A 17,446-nucleotide genomic window follows, 5' to 3' on the forward strand; every position below is an offset into this window, starting at 1 on the left:
ATCCTATAATATTTGCTCACAACTAATACAGAGACTGAACTCGGAGACAATAAAATCCTTACAAAACTAATGGAACCAGCAGCCAGAAGAGCAAGATATTATGGGTGTCCTCATCAAGAAAACTGGTCAGCACACATTCATATTTTATTTTATTCTAGAAGAAAATTCAGTAGAATAGTGATGAATAAATGCCCAAAGGTAAAGGAAAAGTTTGAATCCCAACTATCACTGCAACAGACTCAAATCAAAGAAGTAAAAAACACACAGAAAGCTGAGAGGCACTAACTCCCTACTCAGGCCATTCCTTAAGAGCTGGACTTGATCCTTGTGGGTCCCTTCCAACCCAGAATATTCTGTGGGTGTGATTCTCTGTAACTGTGTGATTCTGTGTAGCTCTTACTCTCATTACTTTAACACTGAGGAGCCTAAAGACAGCAATTGCTTGGGATGTATTCTAGGCTGAATCATTGAAATTCATTTTTTTTAGTACTGTAACCTCTCCTTGCTGTATCCTAAACTTTCCTGGCCAGGGGTTGTGCACCAGAGGGCTGAAGCCAAGTGTGTTGCAAACAGAAAATCAGAGTATTTAGTGTTTGTCCCAGGCAGGTGCACCTGGTCCTGCAGCCAGCCCCGTGCTGTTTATCTTCAAGTGATTTAGTTCTGCATGCTTGCCCTTTGACACAGGCAAGCTTTCAGCTCACCCTGCTGTGAGTGTGCTCCCTCACACTTTGCTGAAGCACAGCAATTCTTTTAATGGATCTCAGCTTGCTCACACTGATTGTGTTGTGCTGCTGCAGCCACACATTCCCAGTTTGTGGTACAGCACTTCCCACTCCTGGGAGTTACCTGAATTTTAGGGCAGAGGCAGGTCCTGAGGCATCTTCAGTGTCAATTCATATTTCCTGTCCTCCTTTCAGCTGTTAGCACAGGAACATCTTGCTGTTTGGGTACTGGAGCTGCATCCAAAGTTGCAAAATGTTCAGGAGTTTTTAGCTGGCTTGGACAAAACTGCCAGGGAGCTTCAGTCTCATGTAAGAGACACTTAACCAACTTCTGAAAGAGACATCCTTACAAAATACCAAACAGCTTCTTTCCCCTTGAAACCAGCCAAACCAATACCTCACAAAATACCTTGGATTTTGGAATATTCCCTAAATATTCCTCCTTCTGGATCTCTGCAAAGCATAAAATCTTGAGCAGAAGAATAGAGATGTTAAACTGTGCCTACTTGGCAGAAAATAGTATTTCAGCTTATTTTTGGGCCTTGATGCTGCTTGCTGGCCAGTTGTGACCCCTCCTGTGAGGGAATCCACCACGACCTGCTCTACAGAACTACACAAACTCCAGCATCCCAGAAGGGATTTTCCAGCTCCTTTCAGTTTGAATACCATTTTTATGGCATCAACTTGTAGGACACAAATAAAATTATCTAATTTGCAGTAAGTTGTCATTTCTGGCACAGTACATTTTAGCAAAATAATAGTTGTGAAGGGAAAGTGTAATAAATACTGAAAGCTTCATAAGCAGCTTTTAATCTTTAAAGCAGACATTCAGAATAGGTGATACAATCACAATCTACTGATAGCTTCTGCAAGAATGAACACCATAAGGGATCAAAGATGGCATTATACTCCTCAGAATGAGGACTTGCACTACAAAATAATCATGGGCACTGGAAAATTCAATTATTTAAATAAAAGAACAAAACTACTCATAAGAAAGTGCAACTAAGCAAAGAATTCAAAACAAAGTAAAAAAAGGCTTGTCATTAATGACTTGGGAGAAGATCCTCAGAGAGAGGAGCTTTCTGCTCTCAGGAAAAAGTACAGCTCCAATTTTGCTCAATGGAGTCATCAGAAGTTCTGCTACAGATGTCTGTGGTTTCACCCTATCAAGACCAGAAACAGTCAGGAGCCCTAATAAATGTTCTGTTTGCCACTCTTTTAAGCCCTGTCTGTTTTCCTTCTTCCTAATTCTTCAGTTTTGTTCACACTCTACTTTTACAAGGCCAGGTGAGACAAGGGACCCCCATCTCCCACATGAAATGGGAAGAGTCAATATTCAAGAATTAGGTAGAGGGAGTTCTGACACGCATAAAACAAAAACATTTTTCAGCTACTATATATTCTCCCAGGCTGTACTATGATGTGTTATTCTTAATTACATCAAATTCATCTTTTTCAGACGAGTACACCTTTCAGACAATAATAGGCTTAAGGCAGCCACACCTTCAATGGCTGTAAATAATATTTGTTCTTGTGGCCAGCACTTAGTAGCTCCACCCTTTATGGTATATAATGCTTCTAGGTAGATTTAAAAACGAGATCATGCCATTTAAAACTACAAGGTGAAAAACTAGCAATGGTGGATTTTTAAACTCAGCCATTGGTCTCTCCTCTATTCCCAAGCAGCTCAACCTCCCCCAGTGCCAGCAGCTCTGAACAGCTCTTTGGTCCTGAACAAAGCTTACCTGTCTGCACAAAGAGAGAGCAAAGGTGCTATTTCCATTACATTCCTCCTAAAATCTAGGAAGAAACCTGGTAAATCCAGCATATTATATAGGGCTGGCAAAGAAGCAGTAGGTCTCCCACAAAGCAATGAGGAAAAAATACTGAAAGAGACTGGCCATACCAGAGGAAGAGTTTCCAGAGAACAAGATAAGATTCTTTGGAAAATAATAGGTAAGAACATTACCAAGAAGAAGAAAAAAAAAAAAACAACTCATGGAAAAGACAGCAAAAGCAGGAAGAAAAGTAAGAGGAGAATGGGAATACAAAAAGTACACAAAGTATGGCATCAGAGATGACACAGGTACGAGCTGATCCTGCCTTGGGCAGGAACACAGAGACTGACAGGAGTGCCTGAGTGCCTCCTGGCCTTGCTGTTCCGTGTTTAACTTCAAGGGGGCTTTGAGCAGGGAGCAAGGAGACACTTCAAACCCAGCCATGGCCTCAGGACATAACATTCCCCTCCTGTGCTGCAGCAGCAGCCAGAAGGGATCGTGCATGCAGTGTGCAGGCATCGCTGGAACGGTTCTCAGGGCTGGGAATTGCACCTGGCATCCTGCATGGCTGTCCTGGGCTGGAAATGGAGCACATTATGCACAGGAACTCACAACCCCACTCCTTTCCTCCACACCTGACTCCTGACAGTATTTCTGTCAGGAAAGGGGAGCCTCTCATGAAAGCCAGAGCAGCATCCTCATCACGTCAAGGACACCAAGTACTTCAATTACAAGAACTATAAAAATCATCAACATACTGTGAATTTTATTCATTGCATTTGTCAGCTCTATTACTGATACTCGGCTAAGTACTAATAGAAGAAAGAAATATAGTCCTGACATTAGAAATACAGATTTCATTTCAGCAAATGCTGGATCCTTTGTCTAATGTATTTACCAGAAGAATAAACTGTAAATGAGACTTGGGAAGGCAAGCCTTCAAAACCTGCATAAGATAGCAAGTAGATCTCGACTATAATCAGAATTCCTACATAAAAACAGCTTCCTCAAAACCCAGTAATGCAAAAGGTTCCAGTAAAAGTAAATAAAAATCAAATATCTGCTCTAAATCACTACGACAATCCTGATAACTGCAGCACGTGATATCAACCACTTTCCTGAAAACTAAATGATCTATTGACATACATATTGAAAATTCACACAGCCCCACTACTCTTCCCCACATGTAACTCCTCAAGCAGCTAGGATATTTGATTTCTAAAACTTAATTATTTGATCATGAGGGCTAGCTATGTTTTAGACTGCAATTCATCCACCATCATCAATCTCTACCACAGACTGACAAAACCTTGCTTCTACTTTTACAGCCCATGCATGCAACTGTTTTTACACTTCCGAATGACAAATGAAACACACAGTATCTTTCCTCTCGTAAGTATCATCGAGTCTAGAGAAGTGAAACAAGGTACTTGACATTCCTGGGACACCATCAGCAGCGTCTGCTGTGTTTTATGCTCCATCTCGCCTTAAATAAGCTGAATTTTATTTAAAGTGAAAAAAACAGTCAACACTAAACTTCAGAATGTAACATACTATACCACATTTGCAATTCACAGAGTAGATAAACAAAAGCTGCAGATTTGGACAAGATCTTTCACACTTCGCTGATGTGAATCACTCCAGTCAAACTTCAGACCACATTCGTTTCACCATCTGCGCGAACCATGTTAAGTTGGCAGCTCCGTGTCCAACAGCCACATCACAGAATTTGGGAGCGCACGACGTGTGCCACTGTCACATCGCAAACCCATCTCCCAGGGCACAGCCCTGCCCCTGCTGAGGAGCGGCATCCGAGAGGAGCTGCCTGCGCAGCTGACACGGGCACGGTGTCACTCCACCTGCACCCAGCGGCTACAAAGGCAACACCGATACTTTTTTTTCCCTGACAGAGGCATGCAGGAGAAAACGGTCTGATGAATCGCCAATAAAATCAGCAAATACCGAGGACTTACAGGCAGGTAGTTTCCCAGCAGTTAATTATCTGCACTCTTTTAACGAGCAACTCGGCAGAGCCCCGAATGCCCATGTTCCTCGCCGTTCCCTGCGTTTGGGAGCCACCTCCCGTGCCGCCGCTCTCCCCGCGGCGCTTCGCAGGCGACAGCGGAGCCGGCGCGGGGTCCCCGACCCGCGGGCATCCTTCTGCTCCAGCGCCGGAGCTCCCCAGAGCCGCCCCGGCTGCGGGCACTCCGCGGGCGCGCATCCCTCCCCTCCCTGCGCCCGGGCTGCCCCGAGAACTTTCCGGCCGCGGGTCGGAGCGCACCTGCCGGGATGCTCCGCGCACCTGCCGGGATGCTCCGCGCACCTGCCCCGCGCCCTGCTGCCCCCCGCGCGGCCGCGGCCCGAACTCACCATAAAGAGGCGAGCGGAGGCGAAGGGTCGCGGCGCTTCTCCCGCGCAGGGCGGGCGGCCCCGGCAGGCAAGTGGCAGCGGGACGCGGCTCCCGCGGCCGCCGCAGCCCCTTCCCGCGGGCAGCGCCGCCGCCCTCGCTCACCGCCGCATGCCGCGGGCCCCGCCCGGCACTGCCGGCCGCGCGGCGGCGCCCGGGAACCCGCGGGGCCGAGCGGGGCCCGCCCGCACCGGGCACGGAACCGGGATCGGCCCCGGGATCGGCTCCGGGATCGGCTCCGCGGGATGCCCACAGCCGGGCGCTCCGGAATCTTCCCGGTCGCAACTTTGCATCCCCCGGGCTCTTCCCCAGCCCGAGCGGGCGGCGAGCACACACCAAAGCGGCACCGGGGAAATTGCTGATTGAAGCGATGCCCTTGGCGATCCCCAGCCCGTCACTGCCTTGCTTCCTTCCTCGTGCCCAAAGGAACCCCGAATTCTAATGCTCACCTAAAGAGAAGAGCACCGCAGCATTCCTAAAGGCAGGAATTACTGTTAAATGAGGCTGACAGCAGCTATTGACGAGAAAGTTTGGGGGAAAAAAAATCAACATCAAGACCCGTCAGAACACTGCCTTGTCCTTCTCAATACCTTAGGTATTAAGTCTGTAGTGATCAGACGTTTTTGCGCTGCTCGACCTTCAGCTACAATAAATTAATGGCCCTGAGACTTACTCCAACATGTTACTGGTATCAATTACAGACGGGAGTGCGAGGATCAGACAGATGTGCTGCCTCCTGTGGGGTAGGAGTAGAGACTTGTTTTAAGCATCGAGATGGAAATGCAAAGCAGTTAACAATCAGGTGATAACGAGGAGGCAAGCTTTAAATCATAGGCGTGTGGTCCCTTAAAAAAAACCAATTTGATATGAATAATCTCCCTATAAACTTTTTCATCTGTACAAAAAATAAACACAGCAAAGTCTTCGTAAGTTGAACTGCAGTTCCCACATCAATCATGTACAGAAGTCTCTCAAAAGCACCTATCTGTATCCCTCTGCCTCTCCTGACAGATTTGGGGCTTGGCCTATTTCTGCTGCTATTTTAAGGCCCAAGGTGTGATCCTGGATCCCCTAAATACGTAACTCAGCAGAACTGCTCGGGAAGGTTCCTCTACCAAGGCACACCAGTTTATGAACCTGGATCATTTCAGACAGTGACTTCAGAATTTATCATTCCTCATCAAACATGAAGCAGTGTTTAATGGCTGGAAAATTTGACTGCACCTTGTTAAAATCTGTCAGATGACTGAGAGATACAAAGTTACTCAAAGATTCATTTTCAGCATTAAAACTCAAATTATCAAGTTATCCCAACAGATTCACTCAAAATCTATGTCCCACTCTGTAGTCTGATCCCTATGAAGTTCACATAAAGATCCTTGGATGAATTTTAAATCCACCCCATGGGCTTCCTTCATTTTTCTTTTTGGCCTTCCAATTCACTCCAAAATCAACACAGAAGGCAATGGGAGGCCTATGTCCAACAAATGTAAATTGGAGGTCAAAATATTACACTGACTTTCTCTAAATCACTAAAAGCTTATTTTACAGTTTGTAACTGATTTCAAGATATTTAAAGCCATATTTACTAATCCCTCTATGAGAAAGTGATACTGGTAGAAGGTTAGCGAGTAGAAATGAAACACAAGGCTGCAACATTTCATCAGCTCTTCCTTAATTTGTATATTTAGGCCCTCTAATAAAATAATTTTCAATATTTTGATTAAATATGACTGACTGCATCAATAGGTTTGCCATATGGCCCAGTACCTCCTGCTTTGTCAGCAGGTTTTAAAGACTGAGCTAATTAAAAAAAAAAAACTGAAAAAAGAAATGCCCATCAAAAAAAGTCCACCCTTTGATGATATATACTGATGTAGCATGAGGCAAACTTTCTTCCTGGTGAAACTGTTGCCATGAGGTTATTTAGGCTAAACACTGGCTCACAGAGAGGTGACCACTGAGTGACTCAGAGGACACAGATTCTGCTGCCCATACACTCAATGACCATGAAACCCCAGGGTTATTAAACACAGCAACAAAGGAAATGCCATCCAGTGTTATCTTCCCACATGAAGCAGCCCAGAATTTCTCTTTGTTCTCCAAATATGTGACTTTTAGGGCAGCACCAATGACTGGTATCTCAATTTCTTTCCAAACCTGACCTGTTGTCTTTCTTTATCCACTCACCTGTCTGTACAAAGCTGGCAGTCTCCAGAATAAAGAATTTAAAACTATTAAAATTATTTGAAATTATTTTAAACTTATTTTAAATTATCTTAAACTATTAAAATATTTAAAACTATTTTAATGTAAAATAATTTAAAATATTTTAAAATAATAAGCAGCCAGAGCTCACACAAGTAAGCTAAACCAAAATCCTTCATGACAGAACAAAAATCTCATGAACTAGACATAATAAAAGTTTTCTTTAGGCTCTTGAGCATTCCTGTTGAGTAGCGAATACTCACTGGAGTGTTGAGAACTACTCACAGGATTAAAACTAAATCAGGTGCAGGTGTTGGTTACTTTGATGTGTGCTTGATTAGAGAATCAGGTGTGTGCTAAGTGACTGCATGAGAGCTTGTCTTTTGGAGTCTCAACACCTCCATACTCTCCTTTTGTACCAGCCCTGTCAAAAAGGTTCCCTTGGCTTGTTTTTCACATCTGCCTTCCCTTTGTTCCCCTCACATGAAAGAACCCTGAACTGCAAGTCAGATCTTTCTTAAAAGAGCTCCTTCACTCTCCAAACTTTGCTGTCTGTGTGATACAGAGGCTCCCAGCTGGGGTTAAAGTTCTGCTGGAAGAAATAACTTTGGATGAGAAGAAAGGAGCAGAGAGAGCAGCCAGCATCAGGCTCGCGTGGCAGAGCAGGGACCAGCACCCAAATATTTTCCTGTTTTCTGTTCCAGAGCTCCAGCATTACAGTATTTCCTCTCCTAAACACTGTGAATTCAAATGTTCCTGTGCATCTTTCCTACAGGAACCACCTTCAGAAAGGTGTCTTGATATTTATTCGCCTTTGGAATAAACAGAGCATTTAAAGCATTTGATAAAAATAATTTTGGGGATCCCACCCCAAAGTTATAATGGTGTGAAGCCACAATTCTCAGTAATTTCTGTAGGAAGTACAAAGAAAACATACAAGTATAATTGTGAAGTCATGCACTTCAAAAGTTGCTTCAGAAGGAGACATTTTCCAATTTAATGTAAATTATCCATGGCAAGAGAAAAAAATCAAGGGCAAGTAGCAAATGGCTCCATTGATATAAAGTTTTGATGACATTCCCAGTCAGGGATTAATTCTTAAAATATATTTTTTTAATTTCTTTTCTGAATAAAAGCCTATTTCATGTTTTCTTAAATTTGGAAACATTTTTCCCTTTATAGTGAAATATTTACTGTGTTATTTCAAAATTTGGGAACTGGTGTGAGGTTGTTCTAACCAAGAGATTTCAAGAACACAGATCTGTAGTATGTGGGAGAAGAATTGGAGGTGAAAGAGGATTTACTGGAGAAAATAATTGTTCTGAACAGCAGACTAAGTCAGTGCTGTAGATGCTGTATCAAAAGAAAAAAATCAAGAGAAAAGAGGTAAAAAATTTACTTAAAGTCTTAAAATATAAAACTTCTGTGGGAAGATATAAATAGATATCTTCTGTAAGGAAGATATAAATAGTACATATATATTTAATGCTTTAAAAATTCATATTGTATTTGCAGCAAAGAGTATCTCCAGCACATCCACTGTGATTTATCCCTGCTGGGGGAGGCTGCTCATGCCATTACCAGTGGGAAGGGAACACAGAAACCACTGGCAGTAAATTTGTGAGCTTCAGAGAAAGTATCTGTGGTGGTGGCGGCGGATGTGTCACAAATTTCAGTGCCACAAACACTTGATGAATCATCTTCAGAAAAAATCTGCATTGCTACAAAGCCTGGTAATAATAATGCCTTGACAGCCAACCCTTTGGACACTGGCAGGAAGAGCAGCCTTAAATGATCTGGGGAAAGATGCTCTCTGGATTCTTGAAATTTGTGACAAAAAGGACACACAAACATAAGGAAATGAACAAATCACCTTAAACACAATGAACATGAAAGAAAAAATAAAAATATGTACCAGTCTGTACATGTGCTGTGCTGACGGTGTGGGGGTTCACTTTAACTTCCGATTTCTTAAATTCTTTTTAACTCTTGGCACTTTATAGTGTCTTGAGCACAGTTTTTATGGAGTGGATAAGGACACTATGTGTGTATGTGTGGGGCTGGATTAATGGATGTGGTTAGATTGAATTTGTCATTTACTTGGGCTTTGTGTATCAAATATTGGCATCTGAATAGTTTAATGCTTTAGTCTCCATGACAGAACAAAGAGTTGCTACCTTTTTTGTTCATCTACTTCTACTCAGGAGAATAATTCTGGGCTATTTGGCCCATATTTTAAGTTATTATTACATTTAGGTTTCAGATTTCAGCCATGCATAATAAAATGAACTACATTGTCACAGAGACTTAAAATATTTAATTAGAAATTCATAGCTATTTAGTAGAATCTTTGAGTAGAAAGATAATACTTCTATTTTTAATGCTCTAATAGCAATATCTTCATGTGCTTATATCTACATATCTATAAATTCAAGAGTTTCCCACTTATTTGTCTGTGACAAAATGTTAATCTCTTTCCTTTCTCCAGGGAGCTGTAATTTTCCTCTCCCCTGACTTTGACTTATAGCATATGTACAATTTCTCTCAAAGAAACATCTTGAAGAAGCAACTGCATGCCCTGCTCCCTGGCATCTCCTGATTTTTATCCATCTCCTTTATTTCCAGGTTATTTTGGGAGTGCTTTGGGATTGAAGGCTGTTCAGATAGGGCTGATGGCTCATTGCTTTCTCTGTGGTGAAAAGGTCAGGCTGCTCTAGGTGACCTTTCTGTGGGAAAGCTGCAGGTCTGTGAGTGCCTTTTTGCTGTCCCGTGGGGAGGGATTGCTCCACAGAGCAGCATCATCAGGTGCTGTGCTTCCCTTGCTGTGGGAATTGGGAAAGCAGAAACTTCCACAGACACTGAAGGGTTTGAGCTGCAGCCTTGGGAGAAGCTTGGATTGGTGTTAAAATAAAATACACAGACATTAAGCAGAAAAATCATAAACTTATATTTCTAATAGAAAGTTGTAAGTAAGAACATGGCTTAGGCAAGTGAGAAACTGCATTGATAAAATGGTGAGGGGTTTCTAGTGTAGGGGTGTGGTTGTGCCGAGTAAGCCAAGGGTTTAGAAGTTAGAATAGAAGCATTTGTGTGACACAGAAGCCACTGGATGAAAGTATCCACAGTGCAGCAAAATTAAGTAAAGGTGATAGGTCAGAAAAGCAAAATAAACCTTGTGGCAACTGTCCCTTGGGTTAGAAAGTTCTGTATTGTTTTGTAACAAAGAACTTGTGATCACTTTGAGTTATGGCTGACTGCTTCTCTCACAGATCTCACAGCCTCCGAGACTGATGTTTGTCTGAGCAATAAATCCTTCTTAGCCCAAAATTAGTCCCATCTCTTCATTAACAGTGGTGACAATAATACCTTGCTGTTTTCACTTCCATTTACATTTAGGCAGAGCTCTGCAAGTGTACAAAGGAGTTGTTGGAAGCAATGACATCAGGCTGCTCTCCTTTGTGGCTGGGACAGCTGCTACTGAAATAACCAGGGCAGGATTCTGGAAAATTTTAACCCAGTGCCATCTCCAGCTGCCTCCTGAGGATGCCACCAGCCCCTTCCCCCATTGCTTCAGCTCTCCACCAGTTTCCTTCCCTGTGCAGGACAACAATCCTGGGTTAATTTTTCGTGGAGAATTATTTATACAGATTTGAAAGCACTTTTTCCATACCTGCAGACTTTGCAGTTTACTCTTTCTAGAGCTATCTCATTACACTGGCACCTGTGACACCCTCAGAATGTGCCAATATTTGCACCACATCCTCAGACTTTTCACCCTAAATTTGAGGAACTCATTGACTGACATCTGAATTTGCATTATACAAAATTTAAAATTCCTTTTATACTGGAAGACAGAATTTGGAAAAACCTTTGGTGAAGACTACTTGATTCTCAATCCTATGGACCAGGTTTCTAGCAAGTCTTTTTAGTTCATTAGCTCCTGGATTTTGGAATTTTCATCTGCCCCTCAGCCTAACAGCATTTGTAATTAGTCCAGAACTGAAGATCCCAAATCCTGGAGTGTGGACTAACAGAATTGAGAACCACTTGCCTAACATCACACGTGATTCTATGTTTGCAGCAGAAAAAGGATTTTAAACAGGGTTACCAACAACATATATCAGGGAAGCTACTGGTTAGCAAAGAAAAAGAAAAATAAATTCCCTGAAAATAATGAAATATTTTCCCAACCTTTTATTTGTGAATCCATATTGCTGTAGATAAAGAATCAAGCTGGCAAGTGGCCCGTTAGAAATAAGAGAGAGGAAAAAACCTGCAGAGGTGTATTTACTCACTTTTAAGGGTAGAAACTCCCAGAAAAGCCAAGAGCTGCAAAAATCAGATCTGCCAAAATCTCTGACTTTTGGAGTTAAACTACAGTTACAGAAATAGGTAATTTATTTCTAGTATTTTTATCACTAATGTATTCACATCTCTGCTCTCTTATGTGGAATATATATTAGATTCATAAAAATGAATTGAAATTTACTATTTCCTGGATTATCTTATTCCAGTTAAACCCTTGATTCATAAGGCAATTGCTGAAGATAAATAGAACTTCATGAATTGTTCATAAACTGCACAAATTCACAAATTAGAGGTGAAAAATGTAAGCCACACAACCCTTCATCTGCAGGCCACAAATTCGAGCCCAGGTTTGAGATCAGCAGCGACCAAGATCCATTTTCATCTTATCACCTGAAGGCTTTCTGGTAGCATTTGTGAACTCAGTTTGTTCCCTCAGCTCCATCTCTGCAGGGTAAGTGGCCACATAAATAATTCACTGGAACTTGTCAGAAACAAGAAGTTGTGAAATGTAAAGTCCCCTCCATCCATCCAGCTGTATAAGCAGCACACAGGAGCTAATTTTCTAACCTTTCACTAAGCTGTGCATGGAACTAGACACAGAGGAGTTCTTGCACATTTTTAATAAACCAAAGCTCCTCAAATATCAATTCTTTCTAATAATACACTCCCAGAAATATCACTTTTGAGGTTTTTCTGTTCTTTATCGCAGAAAAAACTTCTCACAGGGACCTTTGGCTACACAACTGTTACAAAAAATAGCTTCTCCTGAACTGAATAACTTTGGTGTTCTGTTGTTCAGGGGGAGTACATCAGAGTCAGACTCACCTGAAATAAAGCACAAAGGGGGCAGGGGAGACATGGCACTGCTTATTTTGGGGTTTTCATGGTTTTTTGCAGTGTGGGTTAGATTATAAAGGGATTTTAAAATAATTTATTAATTTATATGAGAGAGAAAACATGAGGACCATCCCCACCTTTGTCTTGGCAGCACTGGGGCCATGACTGCTAGGAGAACATGGAATAACAGAATCGTGGAGTGGTTTGGGTTGGAAGGGACCTCAAAACGATCACATCCCATGGGCAGGGACACCCTCCTTAGACCAGGTTGCTCAGAGCCCATCCAACCTGGCCTTGGAATGCTGGAAAAACATGAAAGAGCCACTTGATCTGCATTTTGGATGAGCACTTTGAGTCTGATGGCTTTCAGCCTGTGATGTGGTGAACACCAACTCCTCTGCAGTGATGGCTGAGACAAAGGGAGGCTGGAGGCCACAAATGCTTCACTGGAGTCTGTACTAAAAGATAATCTACATGGATAGTCACTGGGTTTATTTCTGCAACTACAGCTACAAAACTTGAGTTTTAAATAAAGCAGATTTTTACAAGGTTTAATGGAAATTTAAATATTTTGCCCTTGCGTAATGTGTTAGAAGAACTTTTCTAAGGAAGTGACTGAAAGTAGGTATTTCTTATTTGCTTGTCCTACCCTCACCCTGAGACCTTAATTGAGCAGAGGTAGGATTTGTACTTATGGACCTGCTTGCACCTGCACAGAAAACCATGTCCTGTGCCCTCCGTTTATCCCCATTCACTGCACTAATTCATGGGTTTAGAAATTATAAATTACAACAGAACTTTCTCCTCTACTGCTGTGAAAATTCAGCCTCCAGGTAGCCACTGGTAACCCCCAGGCTGTCCAGATGCAGACAAGTGTGGAAGTAATCTGAGAATCATCCCTGTGCCTCAGGTTTTAATTAAAAAAAAAAACAAAAAACCTCCTTAAGACACTTGTGCCTACAAAAACAGGCAGCACACCAACATACAATAGCAGAAAAAATTACACAGCCCTGGCTATTCCAGCTGTAGCTGCCCTACTAAAGGCACTGCTTTTTTGGGAAGAATTGTGTTGAAATGATGAGCCAAAAGTGACAATAGTCATCCTGCAGCAACATCATCCCCTCAGTGCTTTGAGACATGCAAAAGGGCTCCTAACATGTATTTACAGCCAGCCAATGGCTACAGAAAATATCACGTCAATACACAGATCAAGCTGATGCTTAAGATGACTTTCCAAACCACCTTTGCCAACTGCTTTTCTGCAAATAAGGGCCACATGTTAATTGCTTTAAGTATTGTAAGGGATTAAGCAATTAGGGGGTTTTATAGAATAGAGTCAATAAAAAATACTCTCTTTTCAAGTCTACTACATGAACTTAATTATGAGATAAAGTGTTAATGATGCTGTAGTAATTTTACCCTGTGAACGAGGCAGTTGTACAGGCTGGCTGGGCCTGTGATAACAGGAATTTCAGTGGGAGTTCAACTGGGCCCCTGCTGCTGCAGAAAACCCCTCAGGTTACAAGTCATTCCTTGAGGAAATGAGTTTTTCAAGCTGGCATAGCAGTAAGAGCCAAAGGGCTTGATCCTTTTCAGAATGAGAGGTAGGACCCTAAACCACTTCAGAATTCTACAGGCTTTATACAAAAACTCACTTGATTAATCTCTAGCAGACTCTGGAAGGTTGTGACTAACTGTGAGGGGCCACTACTAATTTTGGTTATTAACCTCATTTGATAGAAAGATAATCTGTTTCTCCATTAACGTTAATCCCTTTAAAATATTTCTAGTGCTTCTCCCATTAATCCATGCCCTTTATTTGATTGCAGGGGGACTAATTGCAGAGTAAGATAATGGTTTGGATGAGTATGTCTGGCAAAAAAAAACACCAAAAAACCCAACAACTTATCTTTAAAAAGATTTTCTTGAGATAGGAGCATTTCAAAACTTTTATGTTTCCTAGGCCTAGAAAGGGGTGGGCTTTGTAGGGACTCCTAGGTAAAATCTCCAGAAGCATATAAAACTAAGGTTTGTGGTGTATTCTTACAACAAACACAGTTAAAATCCTTCAGCACTATTCAAATAAAACCACAACTGGATGGGTAGAGGACATTTCCATTGTAGCTGCTGAGAAGTAGGTGTCAGTAACACGATTTGTTCAGTACTCAATGGAATGGTAACGGGAAATCTGCATTTCCTGGGATTTGGTCAGTATGGGGACAGGGTGGTGTAAATATTTAGCTCAGTTAATAAAACAGATGTAACACTCTGGACCTGGTGCCAACAGCACAAAGACCTTGTGCAAGGGCCATTGGTTTCAGCAGCATTTTGGGAGCTGGTGTCAGCTTCATTTTAAACCCAGGAACAGAACCATTGATTTCATTAGGCAGGGAACCATGAAAAACACACAGAAATTGATTTGGGATGTAGAAAACACAAATTTGAGAAATTGACTTTGGGATGTAGAAAATACAAATTTTTGGTAGGATTCCCCCCTGAATTTCTCATTCAAGCTCTCTTTAACCCTGCCATGTCAGTAGCTATGTTTATCCCATATTAACACAAAAACCTGGAAGACTTCCCGTACCTATGAACTGCTTCCTCAGCATGCAGGAGATCATGTCAGAAATTTCATGAGGGAATTCTCAGCCTCACAGCAGAGCTGGGAAGGTCAGGACCAAGGCCTGATCTCCCAGTGCTCCATGCCTGATGTGGTTCTTTCCCAAAAGGATTGCACAGAGCACACAAAACACAAGGCAGAGGATACATATTTTACATAAGCTGCTTCTAAGCCTTGATTTGGCATTAATGGCTGAGTAAAGTGAATGGGGAAGAGCAAACAGACCCCAGAATCTTTCCTAATGACCTCTCCTGGCAGATGCCACCCCAGCTCCCAGAACCACATAAAGCAAATCCAGCACAGCAGTGAATCCTGGCAGGAAAGAGTTTGTGGGCTGATAACGTTTTTTGTGTCAATTGTGCAAACCAGCTCAGGTGAAGTCCTTCTTCATTACAAATTGCATTATGTGCAGCATCCCCCACATTTATCACTAGAGTTGCACATTTGCTGTCCCTCACTGAATGAGCAACCCCCCTTTGCATTCCCTGCATTTATCTGTGTCCCACAGCTGTCACTAACCCTGACCCTTCTCCTTCTTTCTGAGCTGACCATGGCTCCCAAAGTGTTTTGGAGAATATTGTGTCCTGATTCTGTTCTCAGGATACTAAATCTGTGTTTAGAAGAGACAATTGCCCACACATCAACAAAGTAAAATGAATTCCACAACAATCAGCCTCTGCCCATTAGATTTAAGAATCTATACAGATTCTGCAGTGAGGCATAATTCTTCCACAACACTGAAAAAATCCCTTCCCCCTTACCCTTTTCTTGAGCTTCTAATGCCTTAAATATAAAATTCTTGAGCTCAACCTCTTTCTTTATCTATACCTTTCCTCATTTCTCAATTTCATAGCAGCAGCTTTATTCCCTTGTACTTCACTCTACTCTACATCCTTCTTCTCACCAAGCCTCCTCTTATGAATTCTGTGCCAGGAGTGAAAGCTCCACCCTTTTCAGCACCCCTGAAAGTACAGGAAGTTTTGAAGAGGCTTCATGATTTATGTATTTGCATGGAGCATTCTTCACCTCCTGCAAAGTGTCAGAATATAATGAGGTGATGAAAAGTTTGAGAAAGGGGATGTGAAAGGCCATGTGTGAGACATCATACCCCAGAAATCCACCCACAAATCCCCTTTGGGTTCCCTTTTTCCAGACTAGTCCAAGGTTTTCAACTAAAGCATCACAGCTGGAGAAGGTTGGACTTTACCTGAGAAACTTTGATGTGAATAATGTGTTTAAATTGCTTTTGTTATCTTTAGTGGATATTGTTCATTTCTACCATGGAAAATATTGAAATCTCACAAGCCTCACAATTTCCATAATACTTTTTTAATAAGCTTTTCCAAACAAAGCTCAAAAGTCCCATGAACCATCTAAAGTGAAGTATTTGGCCTAATAAGGTCCTCACAGACCTTTGTGGAAGAAAAGGAGCTCAAGGAACCCACAGAACTTTTCCATAATACCCAGCAGGGCCTCACCCAGGTAAATTCAAGCTGGTGGTGAAATTAGCAGCTTGTTAATTTAAATTTAATTCAATTAAATTGACAGCTCTGAGCAGGCTCAGCTCTGAGCTGTGGTGGGGCTGGACGGAGCCAGGTCTGGGGTTATTTCATAGCCTTTCCACAGCAGCAGATTGAAAACCACCTTCAGTGGGTCAAATGAACAAACAACAAAACCCCTTCAGAGGTTCAGCAATGCACAAGAGGAATTTGCTGTCCTAAATCAAAAGTGCTGTTATATGGAAAATTGAATTTTTGCATTTTTGGCAGTTTTTTAGAAAGCAGTTGACTACTCATTTGGAAACTGGCAGCAAACTTAGGAAACATTGAGGTATTAAAAATTACTATTAAACAGTTTCAAATGTTGATCATTACCTGGAAATCAGATTAAAAATACCCAATTATAACTGAAACTCATTCCTAATGTATTTTTATTCACCATCATCTTGGCTTCATAAAAATCTGATTCCAATCTGAGAAGATTCTGCCTTGTTGTACCTGCCAGGGCAGACCCAATTTCTTGCAGCCATGACTGTGCCCTCACAGCCAGTTTATAACTTCACACTGTCAGAGAATTCCTATCATATTTATACAGCTGCAGAAAAATCAGCCCAGAACACTTCTGAAAAACCTTCACGCTGTAAACTTTCTAAAATAATGAAAAAATGACCACATTATCACATTATTAAAATATATATACTTACATCTGCTCACTAATAGTTTACAATTCTGCTAAGGTTTGCATTCATGAGCAAAACTGCTATAAATTTCAAAGGAATTTACAATTCTTTTACCACAGCCTGTTAATAATAGAAAGACTATTCTTTGAAAGTAATAGAGCAGAAAAATAAGGCTAGATCTTGTCTCAGGTCATATAAACCATCATTTAAAGACTATCAGTGTGTTGTGGTTGTTAGAGGCAGTGACACAAAACTAATTTATGGTGACCAGGCAGAAGGCATCCAGCTGGAGAAACCCTCCCCAATAATCAATGACAAAAGAGTCACCTCGGCCGGGTGTGCCCTGCAAACCCAGGCAGGAGCAGCACTCGCTGCTTCCCCCCT

General features: G+C 41.9%; 1 protein-coding gene across 6 annotated transcripts in view; it reads right to left on the reverse strand.

Moving 5' to 3' along the window:
- The window catches only part of RBFOX1 (RNA binding fox-1 homolog 1), a 1,145,409-nt gene that overhangs the window by 787,859 nt on the left and 340,104 nt on the right, over nucleotides 1-17,446 (reverse strand). For 3 of the 6 annotated variants that reach the window (XM_039732144.1, XM_039732143.1, XM_039732138.1), the window contains exon 1: nucleotides 4,874-5,032. The exons of 2 other annotated variants lie outside the window; for them this stretch is intronic. In XM_039732144.1, coding sequence (XP_039588078.1) covers nucleotides 4,874-4,876 — 3 coding nt within the window. In that variant the 5' untranslated portion in view covers nucleotides 4,877-5,032. Of the gene's footprint in view, nucleotides 1-4,784; nucleotides 4,809-4,873; nucleotides 5,033-17,446 lie in introns of those variants that run through there. One more of the 6 variants, XM_039732160.1, reaches the window with a different exon arrangement.

The sequence above is a fragment of the Passer montanus genome, unplaced genomic scaffold, assembly GCF_014805655.1.
Source record: "Passer montanus isolate IOZ18808 unplaced genomic scaffold, ASM1480565v1 scaffold8, whole genome shotgun sequence".
Lineage (NCBI taxonomy): Eukaryota > Metazoa > Chordata > Aves > Passeriformes > Passeridae > Passer > Passer montanus.